The 27572-nt window shown below is 43.9% G+C and overlaps 1 protein-coding gene across 5 annotated transcripts in view; it reads left to right on the forward strand.

Annotated features, from left to right (window-relative positions):
* The window catches only part of Epg5 (ectopic P-granules 5 autophagy tethering factor), a 97558-nt gene that overhangs the window by 40783 nt on the left and 29203 nt on the right, over window positions 1-27572 (forward strand). For all 5 annotated transcript variants that reach the window (XR_015642426.1, XR_015642427.1, XR_015642428.1 and 2 more), the window contains exons 17-27: window positions 5037-5177; window positions 6815-6959; window positions 7153-7350; window positions 8018-8128; window positions 9534-9653; window positions 11192-11358; window positions 12619-12840; window positions 14348-14471; window positions 16276-16420; window positions 20025-20196; window positions 21936-22098. Coding sequence is in view for 2 of the 5 variants with exons in the window: in XM_087593254.1 (XP_087449380.1) it covers window positions 5037-5177; window positions 6815-6959; window positions 7153-7350; window positions 8018-8128; window positions 9534-9653; window positions 11192-11358; window positions 12619-12840; window positions 14348-14471; window positions 16276-16420; window positions 20025-20196; window positions 21936-22098 (1708 nt within the window). In the remaining 3 variants the exon portion in view is untranslated. The remainder of the gene's footprint in view (window positions 1-5036; window positions 5178-6814; window positions 6960-7152; window positions 7351-8017; window positions 8129-9533; window positions 9654-11191; window positions 11359-12618; window positions 12841-14347; window positions 14472-16275; window positions 16421-20024; window positions 20197-21935; window positions 22099-27572) is intronic.

The raw sequence follows: 27572 nt of genomic DNA on the forward strand, positions 1-27572 counted from the left end.
GCTTAAGTTAGTCACATACTCAGTACATGCTCAGAACAGTGTCTGGCTTGTTGACTCTTTAACTCTAGCTTCCCAAAGTTGGTTCTTGACGTCTGGATGCTGTATTCATCCTGAGACTGGGTTCTCATTCACTGCTGGGTTCTTTCAGTACATAATGATTACTGATGGGAGTGAAGGGGACGGTAAGGGATGGTGATTACCCCAGAAGCTCATTGTTGAGGATAGTTTTTGCTATCCTGGGTTTTTTGTTATTCCAAATGAATTTGCAAATTGCTCTTTCTAACTCTATGAAGAATTGAGTCAGAATTTTGATGGGGATTGCATTGAATCTGTAGATTGTTTTTGGCAAGATGGCCATTTTTACTTTATTAATCCTGCCAATCCATGAGCATGGGAAGTCTTTCCATCTTCTGAGAGCTTCTTCAATTTCTTTCTTCAGAGACTTGAATTTCTTGTCCTACAGATCTTTCACTTGCTTAGTTAGAGTCACACTGAGGTATTTTATATTATTTGTGACTATTGTGAAGGGTGTCATTTCCCTAATTTCTTTCTCAGCCTGTTTGTTCTTTGAGTAGAGGAAGGTTACTGATTTGTTTGAGTTAATTTTATATTCAGCCACTTTGCTGAAGTTGTTTATCAGGTTAAATAGTTCTCTGGTGGAATTTTGGGTGTCACTTAAGTATACTATCATATCATCTGCAAATAGTGATATTTTGACTTCTTCCAATTTGTATCCCTTTGACCTCCTTTTGTTGTCTGATTGCTCTGGCTAGGACTTCGAGTACTATATTAAATAAGTAGGGAGAGAGTGGACAGCCTTGTCTAGTTCCTGATTTTAGTGAGATTGCTTCATGGTTCTCTCTGTTTTGTTTGATGTTGGCTACTGGTTTGCTGTATATTGCTTTTTACTATGTTTAGGTATAGGCCTTGAATTCCAGATCTTTCCAAGACTTTTAACATGAAGGGGTGTTGAATTTTGTCAAATGCTTTCTCAGCATCAAATGAAATGATCGTGCAGTTTTTTCTTTGAGTTTGTTTATATGGTAGATTACTTTGATGGATTTCCATATATTGAACCATCCTTGCGTCCCTGGGATGGATGAAGCCTACTTGATCATGATTGTTCTTGGATTCAGTTTGTGAGAATTTTATTGATTCTTTTTTTTTCTTTTCTTTTTTTCGGAGCTGGGGACCGAACCCAGGGCCTTGCGCTTGCTAGGCAAGTGCTCTACCGCTGAGCTAAATCCCCAACCCCTTGATTATTTTTGTAATGATATTTATAAGGGAAATTGGTCTGAAGTTCTCTTTCTTTGTTGGGTCTTTGTGTGGTTTAGGTATAAGCATAATTGTGGCTTCATAGAATGGGTAGTATTCTTTCTGTTTCTATTTTGTGGAATAGTTTGGAGAGAGTATTGGTATTACGACTTCTATTTCAGACTGATAGAATTCTGCACTAAACACATCTGGTCCTGGCCTTTTTTTTTGGTTGGGAGACTTTTAATAACTGCTTCTCTTTCTTTAGGAGTTATGGGTCTGTTTAGAATGTTTATCTGATCCTGATTTAGCTCTGGAACCTGGTATGTGTTGAGAGAATTGTCCATTTCATCCAGATTTTCCAGTTTTGTTGAATATAGGCATTTGTAGTAGGTTCTGATGATGTTTTTGGATTTCTCCTTTCTGTTGTTATGTCTCCCTTTTCATTTCTGATTTTGATAATTTGGGTACTGTGTGCCCTCTGGTGTGTCTGGCTAAGGGTTTATCTATCTTGTTGATTTTCTCAAAGAACCAGCTCCTGGTTTGCTTTTTTTTTTCTTGGTCCATTTCAGCCTTGAGTTTGATTATTTCCTACCTTCTACTCCTCTTGGGTGTATTTGCTTCTTTTTGTCTTAGAGCTTTTAGGCTGTCAAGCTGCTAAGTGTACTCTCTTCAGTTTCTTTTTGGAGACACTCAGAGCTATGAGTTCTTCTCTTCGCACAGCTTTCATTGTGCCCCATAAGTTTGGGTATGCTGTGCTTTCATTTTCATTAGATTCTAAAAGTCTTTTTTCTTTCTTTCTTTTTTTTTTTTTTTTGGTTCTTTTTTTCGGAGCTGGGGAAGTCTTTTTTCTTTATTTCTTCCTTGACCAAGTTATCATTGAGTAGAGCATTGTTCAGCTTCCATGTGTATGTGGGCTTTCTGTCATTTTTGTTGTTACTGAAGACCAATCTTAGTCCATGGTGGTCGGATAGGATGCATGGGGTTATTTCAATCTTTTTGTATTTATTGAGGCCTGTTTTGTGACCGATTATATGGTTAATTTTGGAGAAGGTACCATGAGGTGCTGAGAAGAAGGTATATTCTTTTGTTTTAAGATGAAATGTTCTACAGATATCTGTTAAATCCGTTTGGTTCATAACTTCCGTTAGTTTCACTATGTCTCTGTTTCGTTTCTGTTTCCATGATCTGTCCATTGATGAGACTGGGGTGTTGAAGTCTCCCACTATTATTGTGTGAGGAGAAATGTGTGCTCTAAACTTTAGTAAGGTTTCTTTTATGAATGTAGGTGCCCTTTCATTTGGGGCATAGATAATTCAGGATTGAGAGTTCATCTTGGTGGATTTTTCCTTTTATGAATATGAAGTGTCCTTCCTTATCTTTTTTGATAACTTTTGGTTGAAAGTCGATTTTATTCGATATTAGAATGGCTACTCCAGCTTGTTTCTTGGGACCATTTGCTTGGAAAATTGTTTTCTAACCTCTTACTCTGAGGTAGTGTCTGTCTTTGTCAATGAGGTGTGTTTCCTGCATGCAGCAAAATTCTGGGTCCTGTTTACTTATCCAGTCTGTCAGTTATGTCTTTTCATTGGGGAATTGAGTCCATTGACTTTGAGAGATATTAGGGACCAATGATTGTTGTTTCCTGTTTATTTTTGTTGGTAGAGGTGGAATTAGGTTTGTGTGTCTCTCTTCTTTTAGGTTAGTTAAAATGAGATTAATCTCTTGCTTTTTCTAGAGTGTAGTTTCCCTCCTTGTGTTGGAGTTTTCCATCTGTTATTCTTTGTAGGGTTAGATTTATGGAAAGATATTGTGTAAATTTTGTTTTGTTATGGAATATCTTGATTTTCCCATCTATGTTAATTGAGAGTTTTGCCAGATGTAGTAGCCTGGCCTGACATTTGTGTTCTCTTAGGGTCTGTATGACATCTGTCCAGGATCTTCTGGCTTTCATAGTCTCTGGTGAGAAGTCTGGTGTAATTTTGATAGGTCTGCCTTTATACGTTACTTGACCTTTTTCCCTTACTGCTTTTAATAGTATTTCTTTGTTTTGTGCATTTGGTGTTTTGACTATTATGTGATGGGAGGAATTTTTCTTCTGTTCTAATCTATTTGGAGTTCTGTAGGCTTCTTGTATGTTTATTGGCATCTCTTTCTTTAGGTTTGGGACGTTTTCTTCTATGATTTTGATGAAGATATTTACTGGTCCTTTAAATTGGGAGCCTTTGCTTTTCTATACCTATTATCCTAGGTTTGATCTTCTCATTGTGTCCCGGATTTCCTGTATAAAGAGGGTTTTTCGAGTTTCGTGTTTTCTTTGACAGTTGCGTCGATGTATGGTATCTTCTGCCCCTGAGATTCTCCCTTCTATCTCTTCTATTCTGTTGGTGTTGCTCACATCTCTGACTCCTGATCTCTTCCCTAGGTTTTCTATCTCCAGGGTTGTCTCCCTTTGTGATTTCTTTATTGTTTCTATTTCCATTTTTAGATCCTAGATGATTTTGTTCAATTCCTTCACTTGTTTGGTTGTGTTTTCCTGTAATTCTTTAAGAGATTGTTGTGTTTCCTCTTTAAGGGCTTCTACCTGTTTACCTGTGTTCTCCTGTATTTCTTTAAGGGAGTTATTTATGTCCTTCTTAAAGTCCTCTATCATCATCATGAGTTGTGATTTTAAATCAAAATCTTGTTTTTCTGGTGTGTTGGGGTATCCAGGACTTGCTGTGGTAGGGCAACTGGGTTATGATGATGCCAAGTGGCCTTGGTTTCTGTTGCTTAAGTTCTTGGACTTGCCCCTTGCCATCTGCTTATCTCCAGTGTTAGCTGGTCTTGCTGTCTCTGGCAGTGGCTTGACTCTTCTGTAAGCCAATGTGTCAGTACTACGGAGACCAGCTCTCTCCCAGGGGGATCTGGGTACAGAGAGCTGGGGCACAGGGTCAGCTCAGGGAGCAGGCGGAAACTGGAATGATCCTGTCCCAGACTGCTCCTCAGTTCCTGTGTCCAGAGGGCTCCTGGCGGGTTCCTCTTGGGCCAGGAATGTGAGCAGAAGTGGTGGTCTCCCCTGTGCTCTCACAATTGTCAGCATGTCTGGAATCCAGCTCTCTCCCACTGGGATCTGGGTACAGGCATCTGTGGCACAGGGTCAGCTCTGGGCTCAGGGAGAAACCAGAAGCTGTAGATCAACTTCTATTTCCCCTAAATTTATTCAAATAATTATATTTTGAATTCAAAATAATAAATCTCTTAAGTCAGGTAAACTAAAAAAAGTAAAATGAGAAAATATAAAATACAGTTCAGAAGTATTAGAAAATAATACATGTACCTGTATTACAAACTGAAGTCAAACAAAACAAAAACAGCCATCCTAAGAAACAAAACACTATTGTGTATTGTTATTCAGTAATATTGGTGTAGATTATCTCAAGGAGAAGAAGAAGTATCTGACACACTGCAGTCTGGGTTGCCAGAGCCAGCTCACTTCGTAGTGTTCCCTTTGCTGCAGTACTGTCTAGGACTCTTAAGTAGGGCGAGCTTTGGCTCTCATCTTGTTCCTGGGACATCTTGTAAATCTGGGCACAGTGCTTTCAACTTTCTCATCTAATGAGAGGAAAATAGCGATGAGATATTAAGAACTCTGCATTTCAAAGTTATAACTGTAGAATTTCTGTGTGTAGGTTAGTCATAAAAGTTTTGGGAACGGAGACAATCCAGTGTGTATTTCACTGGAGGAATATAATTTTATGAATGTGTTGCTGAATACTCACAGTCCTCTTTGTTTCCTGTAGCATTGAGAAGTTCTGTGCAGAAGGCATCCCGCTGTTGGGCGTTCTGGTGCAGTCCCGGCATCTGAGGGCAGTGGTCCATGTCCTGGATAAGGTCCTCCCTGTGTTCTACCCATGCCAGTACTACCTTCTGAAGAATGAGCAGTGAGTATGTCTCAGACGGCGTGCCCCGCAAGGACAGGCGCCCCTTTCTAGTTTCAGCAGTATTGTGTTTGTTTGCTTGGTGGTGGTTTTTTTTCCTCTCAGTTTGTAGAGAAAGGTACAAGTATTATTTTCCAATACATTGAATGTATTTTCTTATCTTACTGCTTTTTTTTTCCATTTAAATGACTACTTTTTAAAAAAAGTCTTATTTTTACTTTTGACTTCATGTAATTTGTGTGTCTGTGACAGTTTGGGTACATACTTGCAGAGGTCAGAAGAGGGTATCAGAGCTCTCTTGGATCTGGTTGTAAGACACCTGGTGTGGCTGGGACCACACTTGGGTCCTTTGCAAGAGTAGTACATGCTCTTAACCGATGAGCCATCTCCAGCCCTCAGGAGTGGTGGATTTTTTTTTATTGTTTTTATTTATTTATTTGCTTAGTTTTATTTGTTTAAATAATTTATTTTTATTCTTTATGAGGGTGAAAACTTCTGCACTCTGATTTAGAACGTAGTTGATGAGTGTTGTTTAGATCAATGATTCTAATTTTATTTGTTATGAAAGGTATTTCCTATCTCACTGAATTTAGAACGTCTTAGAAAGCCTATTAGTATTTACAAGAGCAGTGTTTCCTTGAGAGTCTTGGAATAATGCTCCTCCCGTGTAGCAGCAATTGTGACAGTACCTGAACATACTGCTTGTGTAGCCCACAGGTTGTGGGCGGACACAGTGAATGGGAAAGAGGGAAGAGATGACCTGTCCGGGAGGCAGGAGTTGATCATCTGGGGCTCGGCGGAGAGCAGTGAGAGGGGAAGATCAGTAGACCTGGCAGGCAGTGTGCGTAGGGTAAGGGGCAGTGTCAGTTTCCTCAGCGAATGCTCTGGGTCCAGTGTCCCCCAGAGTCGCTGCTGACAGTTCCTGAGGAGGCTGAATTACAAATGCATCCCACATGCCTGGAGACTTGATCTTAGTAGAAAGAGTTAGGGATACTTAAAAACATTACAATCAGCATCCTGCACACTTAGGGAAGATTGGGAACTACAGAGCTTAGCGAAGTTTCTGCCTAGAAGCCTAAGACATGGAGGGGACAATGATATTTTAAGGTATTTTCTTCCAGCACCCTTTTTGTCTGTATTTATATGACGTTGACCTGTTCATTACAGTGCTATAGAGAAATTTAATTCCTTTTAACATACATTAAATATGAAGATTTTATCTTCTTGAAATCCTTGAAAATTTATCAGAATCCCTAAATAGCACTGTGTTCTAAAAATGGAACCAATGTAATATTTTTCTGTTTCCTCAAAGTAATTGTCTGCTGGTAATGAAAAGACTCTGGGCATATAGCTCAGTGGGAGAACACTTGCCTAGCATGCTCATGGTCCTAGATCCATTCCTAGACACCATCTACACACTGCCCCAAGTCTGCTGTGTGGTTCTTCTCTGCAATCCCAGCATTCTGGGAGCTCTGGTGTTCAAGGGCAGTTTAGCAACATAGAAGTTAGAGGCGAGCGGGATCCATGAGAACCTGTATCAAAACAGCAAGAGGAAAACAAAGCAAGCAAGCAAAACCCACACAGAGCTGGTGGCAATTCTGCCTGATTAGATATGTGTGAGGTCCTTTGTGCTCCCGCAGGTTTTTGTCGAACCTTCTCCTCTTCCTACACTTGGACAGTGGTGTTCCTCAGGGGGTCACCCAGCAGGTCACCCACAGGGTGGCACATCATCTGACAGGAGCCATCCATGGAGACAATGTGAAACTTCTCAACAGCATGATCCAGGTCAGGGTCATTACCAATCTCTCAAGATACTTCTCCTCTTCACAGAACTGGTGGTCTTAGCCCTTACGGTGTGGGTATTCCAGTCTCTTGGTACAGGGGACACATGGGAGCACACAGCATTTTGAACATGCTTTAACAGTGGGAGGGAGGGTGGGTGTTGACCTTTCACATCACCTGAGCTGCTTCTTCCTAGGCACACATATGTGTGAGCACTCAGCCGGATGAAGTAGGTCCTGTGGCTGTGTTGGAGTTCTGGGTCCAGGCTCTCATAAGCCAGCATCTGTGGTACCGAGAACAGTCCATACTCTTTCTCATGGACCATTTGTGTAAGACTGCTTTTCAGCTGATGCAGGAAGATTGTGTTCAAAAATTGCTCTACCAACAGCACAAGGTAACTTTAAGGAAATTAGTTTCAGCCATTGGCTAAATACTAGCTGTTAAAAGGGTCTTATAAATATACAGTTCCTGGTAATGGTCTGTGGCAGCTCTTTTCTTTTTAAACTAAGTCACATGTTAGTATTGTCTTCTCTCGGAGGTCGTAGTCCACTGCACAGATCCCAGAGAAGGCACAGAGGAGCACACTGTGGAGGGCCTGCAGTTCTCAGTGCCTGTCCTGTGTGCAGCCCGGGACTGCTGCAGCCGACAGTCGTTTCCACAGCCCTACCCTTGAAATCCTTTTTCAGTTAGTATGTGTACATTGTCATGGCATTTTCATACATGTATATCACATACTTTGCTCATGACTGGGTCACTGCTGAATTAATTCTGCTGGAACGTTAAAGAACTCACTGCAGTGGCCTCCATACGGTCACAGGGAAGGTGCTGCCAGACTCATTCTGTGAGCCAGTGTTACCCTGACAGCAGGAACATTTAGATGATAAAGAAAACCGCAGATGAGTTCTCTGATGAACAGAAAACCATTCTGAGTAAACTGAATTCAGCAACATCATGAAGTCTGTGTCTTGTTGGAATCTTCAAGTGTAGAGGTAACTGCTGATACCCTTGGTAGAGCCGAAGTCCTTTCAAAGACTCTGTTGCTCATCTTCTCCCTGATGTAGAATGCTTTGGGTTACCACTGTGACCGGAGTCTACTCTCTTCCTTGGTGAACTGGATTGTGGCAGGAAACATTACTCCTTCCTTCGTGGAGGGCTTGTCCACGTCCACACAGGTATGAAGCCTACTGAGGACCATTTATGCTCTTTGTAAATTTTAATTTTGTTACCATCCTTACTGAGGTTAGGTCAGGGCTGAGAGGAGAGAGGTCAAGGGTGGGTGTTAAGGCAGGTGGCCCATGCTTCATACTGATTCTGTCATTTGCTAGCCCTGTGCCTGGGCTACTGCTTTCTGTCTTGAGTTTCCTCAGAGTCGGATGAGTCAGAAGAATGTAGTTGAACCTGTATGTGAAGCACTTGGAACAGATCTTAGTCAGGACTCACTGGGCTTTGGCCTTGCTGTTGTCAGAAGAGACAGCAGCAGTGGCTTCATCATTACTGCCGATCTGATGTGGCATAAGGCCATGTCTGTCTCTTAAGCCAGTAATAACATCCTTCAGTCTATAGCTGGTGCTCCTGGGACTGAGCGGACAGCAGTTCCTCACTGCTGCTGAGACTGATGCCCATCCCTCCACTTCTGCTTTTCTGCTTCACTGAGACTCTGAAGGGCCATCTTTTTTGCCTAACTCTAGAACATTCTCTGGTACAGCACTCTACCACCAAATGCATTTCTTATCATTTTCCCCCTAGATCAGTGGCTCTGAAACTGTGGGTCCTGACTCCTTTGAGGGGTCAAATCTTAGGAGACCTTCACAGAGGTCTCCTAAGACTATCAGAAAACACAGATATTTACATTACAATTCATAACAGTAACAAAATTACAGTAATAAAGTAGTAATGAAGGGGCTGGAGATATGGCTCAGCGGTTAAGAGCACCGACTGCTCTTCCCGAGGTCCTGAGTTCAATTCCCAGCAACCACATGGTGGCTCACAACCATCTGTAATGGGGTTGGGTGTGTCTGAAGACAGCTACAGTGTGCTTATATACATTAAGTAAATAAATAAATCTTTTTGTTATTTTGTCTTTTTTTTTTTTTTTTCCGGAGCTGAGGACCGAACCCAGGGCCTTGTGCTTGCTAGGCAAGCGCTCTACCACTGAGCTAAATCCCCAACCCTTAAATAAATCTTTAAAAAAAAAAAGTAGTAATGAAATAATTTTATGGGTGGGGGTCACACATGAGTTGTGTGAATCCATATTAAAGGGTCTCAGCATCAGGAAGGTCGAGAAACACTGCTGTAGAATTATTTAGCATTTCTTTGTTTCCTGTTTTGTCTTGATTGTATACACGTGACAAGAACATAGACACACGTTAAGTGCTTAGGAAGCTCAGTATTTGTTGCTTAAGATCTGCACGTGTGTGTTTTTCAGTGCCATAGACCAAGTCCAGGGGCTTGCACATGCTAGGCAACGCTGTGTCACTGAGCCATACCTTCAGCCCTAGAAAATGGCCCAACTTGTGAACAGGACATTATCAGTTGGAACTAGTGGCTTCTTTTAGTCCCCTTTGTTTGGTGTTACAGGTTTGGTTTGCATGGACTGTGTTGAACATGGAATCCATCTTTGAAGAGGACTCTCAGCTCCGAAGAGTTGTTGAAAGGGAATTGGTTATAAATGCTTTTAGCCCTGACCAAGCTCTAAAGGTACAGTAGCCTGAGTTACAGGGCGCGTCCTACACTCTTAGCTGAGCCCTTCACTGTAGCCTGTTAACTCCTTGTTTTCTACTGTGAAGGTTCAGAAAGCACAGTCACTGTTCAGCTTCTCAATCCTCCTATAGCTGAAGGGCGTGCTGGCTTCTCAGATCCCCACCCTGCGATGGAGGAGTATGCTCCTGGTCTGAATGTAGGGTTGCTGTTACCCTTGTGTCCCATGTGTATCTGGAACCCCTTGTTAAAACCTGTTACAAATCAGGTTTCTGATGCTTGCTTTAGAGGTTTTGAGTCTCTGAGCCTGCATTGGAATGAGGAATTTCTTTTAAAAAGTCTCGATGATCAGTCTGTGAAACGGGCCGGACTAAAGCTTCTGATGTAACGGTGATGTAATTTCTGGAGCTGTCATAGAGACTGCTTTCAGGTTTCAGAGCCTGTCAGGATTCTTCACTCCCTAGAAGCCCTATTAAAATCTAGGTTTTGAGGTTGGGAAAATCTGACAGGTTCACTTTGGTTTGTCAACCATTTGACTGCTTTGCTCTATGAAGTTACGATTTTATTTAAGTTTTTGCTAGCGTATGCAGCAGCTATAAGGGCTTTACCCTAACATTTCATGTGTGCCTAGACTATATTCGATAATACCCCTCCCATGACTTCTCCTCTCCTGTCCTGCGGATCCTGCCACTTCCCAGCTGCTTCCTCTTCCTCTTCTCTCCTTCTATCTACCCACGACATAGCGAGTTTAATTAGGTTTACTTAACCTTGCTAGTGGCTATTCAACTGAAGCGGGAGAGGGGGCTAAAAACCCCAAGTTTCTTTTTCTCGCCTCTATCCACAAGGAGGGTTGGGCCTTAGGAACCTCTCTTCCCTCCATGATAGTATGTTGTTGGACCTATTGTGCAAATGTGTGCAGGTATAGCTGATGTGGGTTCAATAATGCCACATCCATGTCATGACCCAAAGACAGTATAGTGTTTTATATGCAAAGGAATTTCAGAAGTAGACATGAGAATCTAGGATTTTTTTCCATTTGTTTGAGACAGGGTCTCAGGTATTCACAGGCTATCCTCCAATTTCCAATATAGTTAAAGATGACCTGTCACATAGTTAAAGATGACCTATCACATAGTTAAAGATGACCTATCACATAGTTAAAGATGATCGACCTATCACATAGTTAAAGATGACCTATATCACATAGTTAAGGATGACCTATCACACAGTTAAGGATGACCTATCACACTACTGCAGTTGAACCCAGAGTCTCTAAGCAAGTGCTTTCGGCTGAGCCCTATCCCCAGTGCTTTGGGTGACTCTGCATGTAGGCTTTTATTCTGGGGTCTTTGGACTATCTTCACAGAGAAAGCTGGGCCCCGTTCTTGCTGCCAAAGAGGTTAAAATGTCAGGTAGACTTGGAAAATGTCTTAATGTCTTTTTCTTACTGAAGTAAAAGCAAAATGTTTAACTTAGCAAGAGCAAAGTGACTTGGATTGCATTTGTCTGGGGGTTGCTAAGGCTCTGCTGTCTTGTAGAAAGCCCAGGTCCAGCTGAAGCTGCCCATCGTCCCGTCCCTGCAGCGGCTGCTGATTTACCGCTGGGCCCACCAGGCTCTGGTCACACCTGCTGATCATCCTCTTCTGCCACTCATTTGGCAGAAGTTCTTCCTCCTGTATCTCCATCGCCCAGGACCACAATATGGGTATGGTACCCAATACTGTAGTAAGTTTCTGGCAGCTCACTCCTATCTGTATGCTGTGGAATGTGAGTTAGTCATTCTCTTCTGTCATAGCTAGGATCCTCTGTTTTCAATAATTATTAGACTTGATCTTAATGGAGTTTGGTGTATCTTGTGGCAATTTCTCTTTACCCTCCTCTGCTCCTAATATGTCAAGGACAGCACGTGGGAACTGGGCAAGGTTCAGCAGAGAACCTCTAGAGGTGTATAGGGAGAGAAGTTGCTCCAGACTGAGGCTACATATATGACCTCTCTGGGGCCTATGCAAGGGACCCAATGAAGAGTCATGACATTGCATGTAGCCCTCGGGCTGTGCATGGGGAGGCAGAGGTTCTACTGAGGCGCAAGGTCTAGCCTGTGGAAGCTGTGCACTGATACTCAGCACTGCTCTTCAGGCCCTACTCAATTCCCAGCCCCATTCCTTTCCTTCACTCCTTCGAAACATAAAGAAAAATGCTGTCCTTTTGTTACATCTATTTTCTGTTAGATTTCAAATTCTTCAAAAACAGAGACTGTCTTTATTCTCGAGGTGTGCTGATGTCCTGCCTTTGTGTGGTTTCAGTCTCTTCAGGGCCACTTTCACGTGGTAGTTTCTCTTCTCTCTAGGGATACATTCCAAGATGCCCTGTGGATGTTTGAAGCCTCAGTTGGTACTAAACTCTACATATATACCTGTGATAAAAATTGAGCTTATAAATTCGGCATAGTAAGAGATAAACAGCAACAAGTAGTAATCTGATAAACAGCTGTGGCAGTGCACTCTGGTGGTACAGTAGTGACGAGCTCAGCAGAACAGTGCTCTGTGATAAGATGGCTCCTGGAGGAGCAGGACCTGCTGTGCAAGCCAACTCCTGAAAGCTGTCCTCTGGCTTCTACGCTAATGCCATGGCATGCATGCTCCTTCACACAGACAGACAGACAGACAGACTTTAGACAGACAGACAGACTTTAGACAGACAGACAGACTTTAGACAGACAGACAGACAGACACACGTACTGCTTATGTCTAGAATTTTCTGTTTGGTATTTTTATACCATGGTTGACTGTGTGTCATTAGAACTGTGAAAACAGAGCCAGTTGAGAGGAACTCTGTTCATCATCTGTTTGGTTCCTCAAAATAACTTCTGAGGTACAAAAAGGGAACTTGCTCATTGACCGCTGTGTTATGCCTCTCAGAGCAATTTCTGCTCAAAGGTTATAAGCTCTGCTTACATTTTTTTAAGGTTACCTGTGGATGGTTGTATTGGAAGAAGGTTTTTTCAAAGTCCCTCGCATGTCAATTTGTTGAAAGACATGAAGAGACGACTGACAGAGGTGGCTGACTTCCACTATGCTGCAAGCAAGGCCCTCCGTGTTCCAGCAGAGGGCAGTGAAGGGACACCAGAGCGGCAGGCTGGCACCCCTGGTTTCCTGACTTCCCCAGAACTGCACAGGGAGCTAGTGAGGTAAGATGGCTGCTGCTGTTTGTGCACAGACACTGCACTAGAGCCGCCCCTGGTTTTGACACAGAGCCTACATGAGCTCTCATCGTTAGAGTCTATGTGGAAGGTGCTGCTGGAGACATCTGTTGAGTGAGTCTGAGTGATAATGCAGAGGGCTGTGACACCCTTCCCCCTCCTCAGTGTGAGAAAAGGAGGAGGCCAAAGCAAATTGGTCATAGCAGGCATGTAACACCAGAGCCTTCTAAATGGCTGTTTACAGAACTCCATCCTAATTAATCCAGGTATAGATTCACATGTCCCTCAGTGATTGGAACTTTGTAGTGAGCCAGGCTTGCTTACCATGGCTTCTGCCTGTGCATTTAACTTAGTACAAATGGCTGTCTTAGAGCAAGACCGCATAAAAATGGCTGTCAGGCATTGTCCTCAACTGCACAATACCTTGGTGAGTGAAGAGACTCAGGTCTCAGGCTTGCCTTGACCCTGGATCCTTAGGGCTTATCTCAGCTTGTGTCCTGAGTGATTAAAGGACCCCCCATTCCTTGCCCCCCTCCCTTTTTTTTTTTTTTTTTTTTTTACCAGTTTTACTAGAAGGTTTTTTCTTGGAACATTTTAGGTCTTTGGTACTCCCGCTTCCTCTCTTCAATTCCCTGAAAGTAGCCATCCATCTTGTTGAGAAAGGAGCGAGAAGAGAAAAAAGTACACACACACACACACACACACACACACACACACACACACACACACACACACGTGTCTGTCTATCTATCTATCTATCTATCTATCTATCTATCTATCTATGTCTACATATTGGGCCTTGTCTGTGTCTTTCCACTGTAATTTTCCACTTTGTTGACCAGAGCTACTACAGGCTGTTTTTTGGTCATCTGTGCCTGCCAACGACTTCTCTGTGTTGTTTTTTAAACAATGCCTTGGATACCAGTGATGTTAGTTAATAGCTAGCTGTAGTCTTTGACAAAGCAAAACAGAAATAGACTGTTAAAACATTTAAAATAAAGACAGTTTGTAAGCCCAGCTTTTAAAAATGTTCCTTTTTAATGAGAGCAAGGTACACAGATCCACAATGTTATTTATGGTTTCCTTGAGACAGGGTAGCCATTGCTGTTAAGCTGGTACGTGCCTGTAGTCAGGTGGAAACTAGCTTTGGGTATTTTCCAAGCACTGAGGCCGACCATGTTTGTCTTGAACAGGATTGCAAAGCTCTGAGCTCAGAGTGGCTAGGCTGTGGTATAAGCACTCCTCCGACCGTCTCTGTCTATTCCCACATCCGGAGCAGGGCGCTCAGCCCCATTCAGATCTTTGCATAAGCAGGTTCCAAATCCTGTTTTAATGATGTGTGAGTTTGCAAGGCGAGGCGGTGGCTGCTAGACACATTTCTTCATGGAGCCTTTTTCACTCTCACAGGGTAGTACCAGAGTTCTTAGCAATGTAAGAAACTCCATTTGTCTGCATATCGTTTTACATTTTATGCACTTGTGTTTTTATCTTTTAGGCTCTTCAATGTGTATATATTATGGCTAGAAGACGAAAATTTTCAGAAAGGGGATATCTATATTCCTTCCTTGCCAAAGCATTATGATGTTTACAGGCTAGCAAAAGTGATGCAGAATCAGCAGGTAAAACTATGAGAATGCCGTCTGAAAAACATTTCTAAATGGAAATTGAACCAGCTGTAGTCATCACCCAATAGTAAACTGCTTACTCAAGGGGTGGGTGTCACAATAGTCATTCTGGTCAGTGCATATACAAATCTGACAGGATATTTTCTCGTAAGTGTCCTGATGTAATGGCCGTACCTGAGCCCCACACTTGTTCTAGAGCTTTCTGTAGTCTGAGGAACATAGCCTTTGTCCTGCTGTGTCCTTTCCCATTTGAGCTGTGACCAACTAAACACTTAGGCACACTCTACCATGAGAGGCACAGGGATGAGCTCCGTCCGATCTTAGGCTCAGGAGGTGATGGAGAGACTTCCTTGTCACTGCCTGCTTCTGATTGTCCTGTGTGTCTTTTTAGGTTGCCTGGCAGACACAACTGTATTAAGTCTTTTTAGCCCTAACTCCTAGTCCGTTTTCTCTGAGTTTCTGTAGCCAGCCTCGGGGGAGGAGGCAGAAAAGCAGGAAAAAAGGCCTCTGTCCAGTGTATTTTCATCCAGGGGCTGAGTTTGGCAGCTGTCGACCCAGACTTAGAACCTGTAAATTCCAGTGATCTTATAAATACCGTTAAGGTTATTTATTTGGATTTTAATTTTCTGTGTCTGAGTGTCTTACCTGCATTTAAGTCTGTACAGCCGTGGAGTTGCAGATGGTTGTTGACTGCCACATGGGTGCTGGGAACAAACGTGGGTCCTCTGCAAGAGCAAGAGTGCACTGGACAGCTGCCATCACGCTGGCCTTGGAGTGTCTGTTTATGTTTACAGTTTGACTCGGTCCCCACAGCTGAGAGTGGTGGATGAGTCTGCTGAACCCGAGTCCTCCCCTTTGTTTGTTTCCTTTCACAGTTTGTTGAAGAGACTGGCTACTGCTGTCCACAGTGTTCTCTCACTCTGAGTTCTGCTGATGTTACATAACAGCAAAACTTATTTTGTAGAGTAGCTTAATATATTTTTGTCTTCCATATTTTTTTATAAATTTGCATTAATTTAATCTGGCTTAATTTAATCCAGATTAATTTATCACTCATGGATTCATTCATTGTTTTGCTCTGTAGCTCAGGTGGACTGCCGCTCATTGTGTAGCCCAGAAGCCTTGAACTTGCAGCTAGTGCTCTTGCTTTAACCTCCTGAGAGCAGTGATGACAGGCGTGAGCTGCCATGTTGACCTTCAGTATCTTTATGTTTTTAAAAAACCTATTAAAGATATCATTTATTATTTTTAGTTACTTTAAATGTATGTGTATGTCTGAGGGGTGGGTATGTCTGTGTGTATTCTATTCTGCACTGAGGCCGGAGGCTACAGTTACAGATGCTTTGAGCCTCTAACGTGGCTGCTGGGAATTGGGCTCATATCCTCTGCATGAACAGCACACATTCTTAACTGCTGAGCAGTCTCTCTAGCTTCTACATTTATTTTAAAATCTCACTTTAAACTATATTTTATTTTCTTTATATATTTTATAATGTATATAATTTAGTAGCTTAGTAGTATGTGTATTAATATACTATTTAACTAGTACATTGATACAGTTCATTAATATACATATAGTGGGCCGTTCAGCAGTTTTTTTCCTAGTCATGGTGTATAGGCAACAAATTTTGTAACTAGTGTTAAGATTGTTGGTAGTTCTTTGCAGTTCCGTTCACACTAATGCTGGAAGCCTCGAGGAGCTTCTCGCTGTAACTGAGTGTCTCACTGAGTTAAATTCATAGCTGTGATGTGTGAGCCTATGATTCATCTGCTCAGTGTGAGTGCTTGTCCCACCCAGGACCTGTGGATGGAGTACGCGAATATGGAGCGCATCCAGCATGAGTTCCAGGAGACAGTTGCTCTGTGGACACAGGCCAAGCTCGAGTCCCATTCTGTGCCTTGCAGCTCTTCAACCCAGCTGGATTTCACGGACCCTTTGCTGGGTGAGTACTATGACATCAACCCTTTGAAAGAAAGAGTGCTTGAATCGGCGTTAATGAAGGCTAAGGTTTCCACACTTTATCTCTCCAATGAGAATTGTTCTTTAAGAGTTCCCTGTTTGAAAAAAAGTTATAAAAATAAAAATAAAATACATTGTTTAAGTTGCTAGGGAAAAACAGATGTATATTTTTACTTGTCTGCCACTAAGGGATAGAACCCAAGCCCTGAATGGCATAAACAAGATTGGTGATGAATTATCTTTCATGAAGGAAGTTTAGAGGCAGGCGGCTCAGAGCAGTAGGATGGCCTGGTGATGCGTGAAGCTCGGTTCCCTTCTCTTGCTGCCTCACAGTCCTGTAAGTGACTCTACCTCCAAATCTAATGACTGCTCACCTTGTCCTCTTTGCTTACACGTTGCAGCAGCAGGAAGGAAGTCTCCATAAAAGAGTTGCTTCAAGAAGGTGCCCATAGATTGTCTAGTTAATCCTCATTGGCCCAGACCTAACCACACATCTGTCTGCCACTGAAAGTGAGGGCTCCCACCCAGGACTTAGTTCTTTTCAATGCTTTAAATATAGCCAATCTGGGGCCTTACCATGGGATAGAAAGGCTTTAGGTTCTTTTTTCCTCTTCTCCCTCCCTCCCTCCCTCCCTCCCTCCCTTTCTTTTTGAGATCTGGTCTCACTGTGTACCTCTGGCTGGCCATAACTTGCTGTCTTAGATCAAAAGGAACTCACAGAGATCCCCCTGCCTCTGGCCATTGAGTACTGGGGTTACAGGCGTGCTTCTTTAAAGGCTGCTTGTTTCTTGCATTGATTTTTCTAGAAAGACTGTGCATTTAAATTATAAGTTAATGTGTCAGGCCAGGTAACAAAGGCCATTTAACCTACAGTTGCTGTATATGCCCAATTTTAAAACATGAAAAATTGTATCTGTTTATCTTTAATATTAATTGTGGAATATATTTTTACAATGTAAGACATATAACAACATTGTAAATTATTGTTAACATATTATGATTACAGTGTACTGAACCATTGAGGTGATCAGTGGAGAGGCAAGGATGTGCTTTATTTCAATTGCCCCAGTCTACTTGTCAGTTAAGGAACAAAAGGTCCTCTCTGGCTTGAGTTCACATCTGTTGAACAGTTTTATCTAAGGCACCAACACTTTCTGAAATTCCAACATTTCTCTCCTTGTTTTTCTCCCAGAAATAGTTTTGTGATTGTAAAATCTGTATGTACACATATGAAAAGCTCTTTGGAGAGGAACAGAGGAGGATTTGAAAGCTGCCTTCAGCTTACCCACATGCCAATGACTGGCTTTGGCACCCACATGGTGGGTGACTGAGGCAGGCAGCCATTGGGGTCGGTGTTTAGAGCCGCTGACCAGGGTGGATCCAGATACCTACAGGGGCGGCTGCCAAAGGCAGTGATGAGAGAAGCTGCTTAGCAGACTGTTTCCTGAGGGAACAGAGCTTAAGTTACTGGGCTGGCTCTGTCTGTGACCATCAGAGAAACTAACTCTTGTAACTCCTTGGGGCCAGTGAGAAAGAAAAGGTAAGAGAGAAAAATCAATCAATCAATGAATCAATCTCTCTCTCTCTCTCTCTGTTACATTCTCTCTCTCTAAACGGATGAAACAAAAGGCAGAGTCCATATACACAGATATCCATGCATGCATACATACAGGCATATAGACCTACAGACAGACATATATACATTCACACACAGAATTCATAGAGCAAAGCCGCAGGAAGCAGGCTCCAGGTGTTCCACAGATACATACTTAAGTGCACACAGCTGGTGGATGGAAGGAAGCTTGGTGAACGGGAGAGGGTGCCAGCCACAACACTTTTTATTTCTTCTATCACTTATAAATATATCCCAGCAAAACCTTTCAAGCACTATTTACTTACAATGGGATTACATTCTAGATTTCTTCTAGTGAATGATATGAAAAGACAGTGTGTGTTCCACTGCCTTTACAAGAATTAACATTACATAGTTCAGGTAAAGAAAGCAAATTATTCTTAAAAAAGACTACGTCCATTCATAACCAAGCAACTTGCTATAGATTAATGAAGAGTGAGCAACCAAGGTAGTTTTCTTAGCCAGTTTCTCTTACTTGGCAAGTAGCAATTTGCAGTTACAAAGAAAGAAGTAATTATTTTATTATTTGTCTTTAAAAGTAATCTTGTAAAAATCTTTTAAAAAATCACAAATATAAATTTTTATATAAAAATCAGCCATATGTACCTTCAATCCTCAAAATACATATCTACTCATCAGCAACTCTTTTTTTTTAAAGATTAATTTATTTATTATATATAAGTACACTGTAGCTGTCCTCAGACACACCAAAGAGGGCATCGGATCCCATTACAGGTGGTTGTGAGCCAGCATGCAGTTGCTGGGATTTGAACTCAGGACCTCTGGAAGAGCAGTCGGTGCTCTTAACCGCTGAGCCATCTCTCCAGCCCACAGGAAACTTATCTTTTTCTTTTTTCTTTTTTTTGGAGCTGGGAACCGAACCCAGGGCCTTGCGCTTGCTAGGCAAGCGCTCTACCACTGAGCTAAATCCCCAACCCCAGCAACTCTTACTAAATCACATCAGGAAGCTAAAGGCAAAAGTGGGTGTAAGAAATCAGTCACGGCCAGTCCAGTCTAAGCGAGAGTCACGTCTGCCACGGAACTTGGTAAGGTCGAGTGGGCTCAGAAACCCTGGCACCCACCTGAGGATGGCGGGTTTGACCTACTCTCTACCAGACTCCTGGCCTAGAACCCATGATCACAAATCTCTGTATAAAGGGCGTGGGCACTGGTCACTCAGCACAGAACAGAGTTCTCCATGCTAACGAGCTGTCTGGATGGGCCCTGAGGGCTTAGCCGAGGCTTCCGGGCCTGGACATCCCTTCCTGAGAAAGGCCTTTGATCTCTGGTCTACCCTGAGGAAGTGCTATGCGTCTGTCTTCTACTACGACCAGTGAGCAATGTGGATAAGCCGGGACTGTCTCTCATCAGGGACTGCCGTGGGGGACACGCGGTTTCCAGTGATGACTGAATGCCCAGGAGTTATGGAACCCCAGCTTTGGCCTCAGCCCGCATCATTTCCCAGCCATGCCGGGGTCCTCATCCTAGGCTGTGTTTTTCTGCCCACTGAGAGGTGTATCAGCCTTAGCCTATTGCCTGATGCTGGCACAGGGTGAAATGCAGCCTAGCGCTCTGCGTTTAGTCTGCCTGAGCAGAGTTCACACCCCACTGGTGAGATGGAACAGGGACCCACGAGCCACTGGGGGGTGCCCTTTTTAAATTTTAGTTCTTGGTGTTGGACTACTGATGTTTGTGTAATCAGCAGTTGATGGACTGATCTCTCTCTCAGCTGTGCTCCTGATTACCTACCTCCTAGTAGCCTATTATTAGATTTGTGGGATTTATTCAGAACTCAGAAGAACCACATGCTTACCCATCCATTTAAGTGCCTTCTGATTAAGGAGCTATTCTGAAAGTCTTTAACGCTCTTTTCAGAATTCACAGATTACGGCTTTATCTACTTAATGCATTGCCACCCGTTGGTATCTGTGACTGAGTGTGGCTTTTCTTTCAGCTAAAGAAAGGGTCCTAAGTAACCTACAGAGGCATGAGGCTCCGCATCCTCCTCTTGTTCTGCACCCCATGAGGCCTCCTGTGCCACTCATTTCCTCAGCCGTGCTGCTGGCTCAGAAGGATGCCACCCAGCTGATGTGCGCAGACCTGAATCTGTTGCAGCAGCAGGCCAGGTAAGACGTGGACGGGAGAACTGTACTTTCTGCTGTGGCTTTGTCAGCCCTGATGACCTTGGTCATGGGCTGGCTTCTCATCAGCGTTCTTGCCTCTGCACAAGTCCAGTAGTTTACTCTCAACTGAGTTGTGACAAGTCTGTTGGGTTTTGTGGTTTTTTTTTTTAAACATTTCATATACATGTGTGTTTCTGCATGTGGGTGTGAACATCGAAACCCAAGCCCCACAAAGGCCAGAAGTGTTGGATTCCCAGGAGTTGGAATTACAGGCAGTTATGTGCCACCTCAAATGGGTCCTGGGAGCTGAGCGTGGGTGCTGTGGAAGTGCAGTTGTCGCTGTAATTCAAGTGTGAAAGCTTTGTCTGTTCCAGTTCTAGCTCCCAAGTGACTGACAAAAGCTGTTAAGTTTACTGTCAGGCTGCAGCACTGCGCCTGGCCGACAGCCATATCTCCCAGCCCTCTAAGCTATCTGCTTCTCAGCCACGGGCCCCGAGTGACTTGCAGTTTGAGTCTCACTCTGGCTTGCACTGCTCCATGTGTGCCCTCATGGTGACCTGCTCATCACAACCCTTCTGGACCTTTGCCTCATAGCCACCTCTTTCTCCTCTTGGGACCCCTGGCAGGGAAACTGGTCTTCCTGTGTCCTCTGCCTAGTTGTAGGCTGGGCAGCCTTTATCACCAGTCAGAGGTAATTGGGAGCGTTCTTGACACGACACCGATCCAGGAGAAGGTTCGATACTCACCACAGTGCAAGTGTCCGACTGTGACCAGAGCTCAGGGCACAGAGTGTATATACAGTGCCAGAGGCGTCCTCCATCCTGTGGTGCATGTGCTTGCTGACCCACCTCTCCAGTCCCGGCATCGTCTTTTCATTTCATGTTCTATGGCGCTCTCCTGTGCTGTCAGTCTCAGATGTCTCCTGTGGGGTTTTTCTGGCTCAGACATTTCATACTTCCTTTCAGAGCACTGTCTGACACTGCAGAGCTGCTCTTGCAGGCTGCATGAAGCTCGCATTCTTGTGTCAGGCTTTGCTCTTCTCCCTCAGTGTTTTAGAAAACTGACATAGGTACCTGGTCACAGGGCAGGAGTCATTGTTCAGTTACATGGCGCATACAGAAGAGCCGACTGTTTAAGGTTTGGTTCTTACTTGAGGAGTGTGTGTGGATAAGACTTTTATTAACAACAAGCTTAGCTTTTTTTTTTTTTTTTAAGATTTATTTATTTATTATATATAAGTACACTGTAGCTGTCTTCAGACACACCAGAAGAGGGCATCAGATCCCATCACAGATGGTTGTGAGCCACCATGTGGTTGCTGGGAATTGAACTCATGACCTCTGGAAGAGCAGTCAGTGCTCTTAACCACTGAGCCACCTCTCCAGCCCACAAGCTTAGCTTTATAAGTTCCTGGAGTCTTTTCTTTTATTGACAGTTTTCTTTGGCTACATTTGATTCAGGCATTTGATGATTATATGTTATACACATACATGAGTATTTGCTAATATATTACTGTCATGTTATATCCATGTGTGCATGTGTGGTAATGTGTGGTACTGAACTACAAGCTATGGAAGGGTCTGAGCTGCCATGTGGATACTGGGTATTGATGATATTAAACCTAGGTCCTCAGGAAGACCAGCCAGTACTATTGAAGCTGAGCCCCCTCTCTAACCCCAGCCTCTTGATCACTTTAACATAGCCTTTCTTGACTTTGTTTTCCCACGTGGGTTACTCTTCAGAACTGCCACTCTCCGGGAGTCACAGCAGGTTGCCTTGGACGGTGAGCTGTTGGAGGCCATGCCCAAACAGTATGTTAACCGAGAAGAGCAGGCCACCCTGCATCTGGAGTGCAGAGGCAGCAGTGGCAAGAAGTGCCAAGGAGCAGCGGTCGTGACAGTTCAGGTGAGGTTCTTTCATTTCTTCATAATGAGGGGATTTTAATTGAGCCCCCTTATATTGGCATATTGTTGCGAAAGATACAAAGGAGAACACGTGACCTGTGTCCGGACCAGTTTTAGAGTTTTATGAGAGCGAAAATACACAGAGAGCAAACTAGATTGTCTTCAGTTTCGCAAGCTAACAAAAGACTCAGTCGGTGACGGGTGTGTCCTGTCAGAGAATCCTTAGTGAGGAGTCCAAAAGGAGGAGCGTTCCCAGGACGCCTGAGTTTAACATTCTGACGGTGCTACTTTGGGAGCAGTTAGACGACATAGTGGAGTGGATTTCTGTGTTGCTGTTAGGTCCGGTGTAGATCAGTTAGTTTTAGGTGTTCTGGGGATTACTATTCCCCAGGTCAGGGTTCACATGGGGAAGGTGGTCGCCAGTGCTGACAGGGCTGAAGCTGATGGTAGCTACTGAGGACAATCGAGGGAAACAGACTTGGGCAGAGCTTGCCAATACATACATGAAATACGTATCAATCTGTTTAAAAAATTCAACTACCTGTCGCTGTTACACCAGCAGTGTAGACAGAGGTTGGTTCTGAGATGTCGTTAGTTCAGGATGGGTCCTGAGCCCAAGCTAGCCTGGAGAGCACTTAACTTCACTGTCTAAACGTTTTCTGTCTTATTGGACTCTCCCAACAGTGCAGTGAGGGGTGTGTTGTTACCTTCATTTCCATAGGGGTACCTCACCCTCTACAGCGTTACCTGAGCTGCTAAAGGGACATCTGGAGGAGGAGTGCTTGCTGCCTGACTACACTCGCATACAGAACATAACACTTCATGGTAGCTTTGAGAGCTGAGCCGTTTGTCCACTTATTCTTGAGTATCTTTTAGAAATGCCCGCCCCTTCCTTCTCAGATCCACACTGAATGTTCCAGTTTATTCCAGTTTAGAAATGCCCGCCCCTTCCTTCTCAGATCCACACTGAATGTTCCAGTTTATTCCAGTTTAGAAATGCCCGCCCCTTCCTTCTCAGATCCACATTGAATGTTCCAGTTTATTCCAGTTTAGAAATGCCCGCCCCTTCCTTCTCAGATCCACATTGAATGTTCCAGTTTATTCCAGTTTAGAAATGCCCGCCCCTTCCTTCTCAGATCCACATTGAATGTTCCAGCTTATTCCAGTTTAGAAATGCCCGCCCCTTCCTTCTCAGATCCACACTGAATGTTCCAGTTTATTCCAGTTTAGAAATGCCCGCCCCTTCCTTCTCAGATCCACACTGAATGTTCCAGTTTATTCCAGTTTAGAAATGCCCGCCCCTTCCTTCTCAGATCCACACTGAGTGTTCCAGCTTATTCCAGCTTATTCCAGCTTATTGCTTTACAGGAAGTTCCGGGCTTGGAGTTTTTGTTTTTTGTTTTTTTTCCACGATAGAGCTTCTGTGTGTAGCCCTGGCTATAGACCAGGCTGGCCTCAGGCACACAGAGATCCTCCTGCCTCTGCTCGCCGAGATGTAAGGGGCAGGCCTCTCTCTCATGTGAGCAGCCGGGGTCTGCAGTAAATGTTAGCACCAGGCAGGGCAGGAGTAGCAAAGCCAACACTGACTGTCTCTTCATCTCCAGAAAAGGAGAGCATGGTCTTGTGTGTAAGAACTCCTGAACTGAACGTTTTTTGTAACCTGGTGTTGTATTAATTTTGAGATGAAAAGGAATCTCTTGTGAAAATACTTTCGAAGTGACTTTCCGCTGAGGGAGGTGAGCAAGGTGGTAGAGTAAGCACAAGCATACACAGTGCTCGTGCCTTCCTCTCTCAGAGAACGGCTGATGTTACTCAGTAAGGGAGGGCACGAGGGCTCAGTAGAGTAAAGGTGGTGGGGATGACGGGTCCACAGGGGCAGGTGTGGAGGCTATGTCTGGGGCCATAACTTCACTAGAAACATTCCAGTCCTGTAAGGGAAGTTCTAGTTTTCTCTGGCTGTACTCATTTGTCCAGTGCTCTGACTGTCATTCAGTTTGGGAAAATCCAGAAGTGGAGAATTGTCTCCAGTGGCAAATTTGCTAAAAATGCAGATGTGTCAGTGGAGCTAAAACATGGAGAGAGCAACCAACTTGTAGTCGAGACTTGAAAAAAAAATATAGAACCACTCCTAATTGTCTCTGCATAGTACTTTCTGGTTGATATTTTTAGGAATCAAAGATAAAATTATGTTTTATCATATTAAACATTAACAGCTAAGAGCATGGTAGAATAAAAGGGAAACTCACAACCAAGAAGTTCGGGTTCAGGCATGGAAGGACTTCGTAGTTCTACATCTAGATGTCTGTCTGCCTACATCAATCTCATTTTTACCCTCCAGGCCTGTCTCTCCTACTCTTCCTCTTTCCCGCTCTCCATAGTTCTTCTGTGCACTCCGTCCTCCCTGCTCTGTGCAGTCCCTCCTCTCTGCTCTGTGCAGTCCCTCCTCCCTGTTTTTTGCAGTCCTTCCTCCCTGTTCCCTGCAGTCCCTCCTCCTTGCTCTGAGCAGTCCCTCCTTTGTCCTGCTCTCCTGAGGAAAGTCTAGCCTTGTTTTCATTTTTCTCACACACTGCAGCCCACTCCTACTTCCCACCTAGTTTCTTTCCACATATATTGCTTTGACCTGTGGAGCCAATTTAAAGTGACTCCCTTCTGTTTGTGTTTATTGCTACGTACCCAGTAGCTTAGCAGTGTGGGTCTGAGCCATCATGCTAGGCTTCCTGCGAATAGCCCTCTCATATTACTCATTCTTCCATCATTCATCTCTCTAGTCTCAGCTCTGACTACACTTCCGGGCTTTAAACCCATATTGGCTCTCCAGGTCTACAGCCCTTTATAGCCCATTTTGATTTTCCTTTTACAGAGCAAGAGAATCCCATTTTGAAACTCTTGACTATTTCTCAAGCAGTCCGGGTTTAGCCACTGAGCTTTATCCACTCTGAGATACACGTGGTCACACTGGTGCACACCCTGCTGCTTCTGTCCTGTTCCACACACGCCTTTCTTAGCCTTCACACCCACTGCTGCAGCGTGCATTGTGAGAGGTCTGTTCTGGTCAGACTGACGAGCCGTACCTCTCCTGTACTTAATGTGTCGTAGTCACCTTTCCTCTTCCCCTGCCAGGCAGATTCTGTGGGAACAGTTTCCTTACTCGTGTGTATCATCTCTCCATACCGTCTAGGGCACCACGGGCACGGTCTTGTCAGGCCGTGACAGTGATGCTGCGTGTGTCATGAACTCTGTGGCTGTCCGCAGGCTTCGAGTCACATGAGCTCAGTGACTTCATATCTGTGTTGACCGTGCTTCACAGTCAGCAGGTGCCTTCCCTGGGCTCCTGAGGGAGCTCTGCAGAGAGCGTTTGGCTATGAGTGATGTGGTGAGGCTTTTTCTAGTAAGCTGCACTCGTTCTTTGCTTACGATTATCTTTTGGTCTTAGGCACTCTAATGCTTCAGGGACAAATCCCACTCGACTCTTACTTGGCCGCAGGCTCCCGTTCTAGAAGAGCAGAAGGATGTTGCATGTGTGACCCTAGATGACCTTTGCATACTGTAGACTTCTGAGACACTTGCTTACAGTAGCTCAGTAAACTTTTACAGACTGAGAATGAGTTACAGAAACAGGTTCACATTTACTAACAGACTTTCCAGGTAACACAGCTACGTCATTCGGTTAGAATCATCATGGTCCATCAAAAGCCAATTTTCAGTGTTGTTGTTACTGCTATTGTTGTGTTGCCTGGGATTGAACCTAGGGCCTCATACATGCTGGACAAGTGCTTTATCACTGAGCTCCATCTCCAGTCCTCATATCCCCCTGTGTCCGGGACTGGTGTTTCTCAGTCAGTGCTGCTTTAACTGTTTCTGAAGACAAGCAGTGTGCGCCACAGGAGTTGGTAATGACGGGAACACCTCACTTTAAATGACCACGTGCACTACTCTGTCTGACTCTGTCATTATAGAATCCGTGATCTTAATTGAGCATTTTGTTCTAGATCAGTTTCTAAACATTAATTTCATGGAAAAAGTCATTTTACAGTCAAAAATTTCAAATATAAAAGGTCCATTTATAAAGATTTTGTATTCATTTTCCTAATAACAATTTTCTGGGTATTTATTTCCAGCTGTCTGTGAGTCTTTGGCCTGGTGTAGTTTATCTGGAGATATCTTAGAGAGGCCGAGTGTGTTTCATGAGGAGAGAGGCGTGTCTTCTGTGGTCTCCAGTCCAGCAGCAGCTTTTCATCCAGTGATCTTCCCTGAGGAAGTGGAGTGATTTATGAATGGCTCTTTTGTTGTTAGTATTGAAGGGCGTGTTTGCTAGACCCAGGATTGATTTATTCTCAAGTGAACAATTTTTCCACTCCTAGAAATAAAAGGTGGAAAAGACCCACGGAGGGCCTCCTACTTCTTTAAAACCGTGTGAAAGGACATGTTTTGGCCAACTTTTCTTTGATTTATTAAAATTACTGAAACGGAGGGGCTCCCACCATGCTGCTTTGATCTATTTTCTCCAGCGTCTTGGAGTCCTTCATGCTTCTCATACCTATTTTTAGTGGTGGGAAAGTGTGCAGACTTATGCAGCATTGGTGAGTTACATAACAAAGTTATGGTGAAAGGGAAGATAGGTTCGCTTAAAGGTCTGCTGTGTGGAACAGACAGGACCGGTGCTCTTCAAGACTCTGAATGTAGCATTCGTGAAGGTTTCATTTAAACACGTTAAGTTAAAATAGTTTACACAGGGTGTAATAATGGCCGTGGTAGCTGAGGACCAGTTCTGAGTGGGTGGATCCATGAGGTTAAATGCCACTGCCTACCCGTGTGATGAGAAAGTCTGAGAGGGAAGGACTTCACCATCTCAGTTGTGCCTCAGGATCAGTCCCACCTTAACACCGGCTGTCCACCAGGTCCTCCAGGTCCCTGCCCCCGACTCTCCGGTGACTGGACCATCTTATTCTGTTCCCACACCTGAAATCTGTCTAAGACATTTTCCTGTCTGCTCACCTGGCCCTCCTCAACTCCAGCAGCCAGTTTAACAGGAGGTGTGTCTCTCACTTTCCTTTTGACCACGCCCTTCCTCCTACTTAGTTCCGATTTAATAGGAAAGCTACAGAAGAGGCGTTGTTGCGGTGGCTGCCTACTGCAGCATGGCACTCCATGACAAGTACTCAGTCCCTTCCTGCTCTGGCCACCAGGCTGCACAGTAGCATGCATGGCTTTCGGCCAGCTAAGTGTGCGTTCCCTTTTGTCAGTGAACTGGAAGGGCTGAGCTAGTGTCAGATTCTCTTGCACACAGGTACCAATAGGAATTCCAACCATAGTGATAATCCTTTTCATTAGCAATAAAGAGGCTTTTGAAGATCAGCCTTTAAAACTCTGTCATCCTGAGCATGACTGTGCTAAGGGCTGATACCAAGGGGAGAGGCCTAGGTCTCAGTCTTCCTTGTTTCTTGGGTGTTTTCATTCGTTCTGTGTGACAGATAT

Source organism: Rattus norvegicus, chromosome 18, assembly GCF_021556685.1.
Source record: "Rattus norvegicus strain SHRSP/BbbUtx chromosome 18, alternate assembly SHRSP_T2T, whole genome shotgun sequence".
Taxonomy (NCBI): Eukaryota; Metazoa; Chordata; class Mammalia; order Rodentia; family Muridae; genus Rattus; species Rattus norvegicus.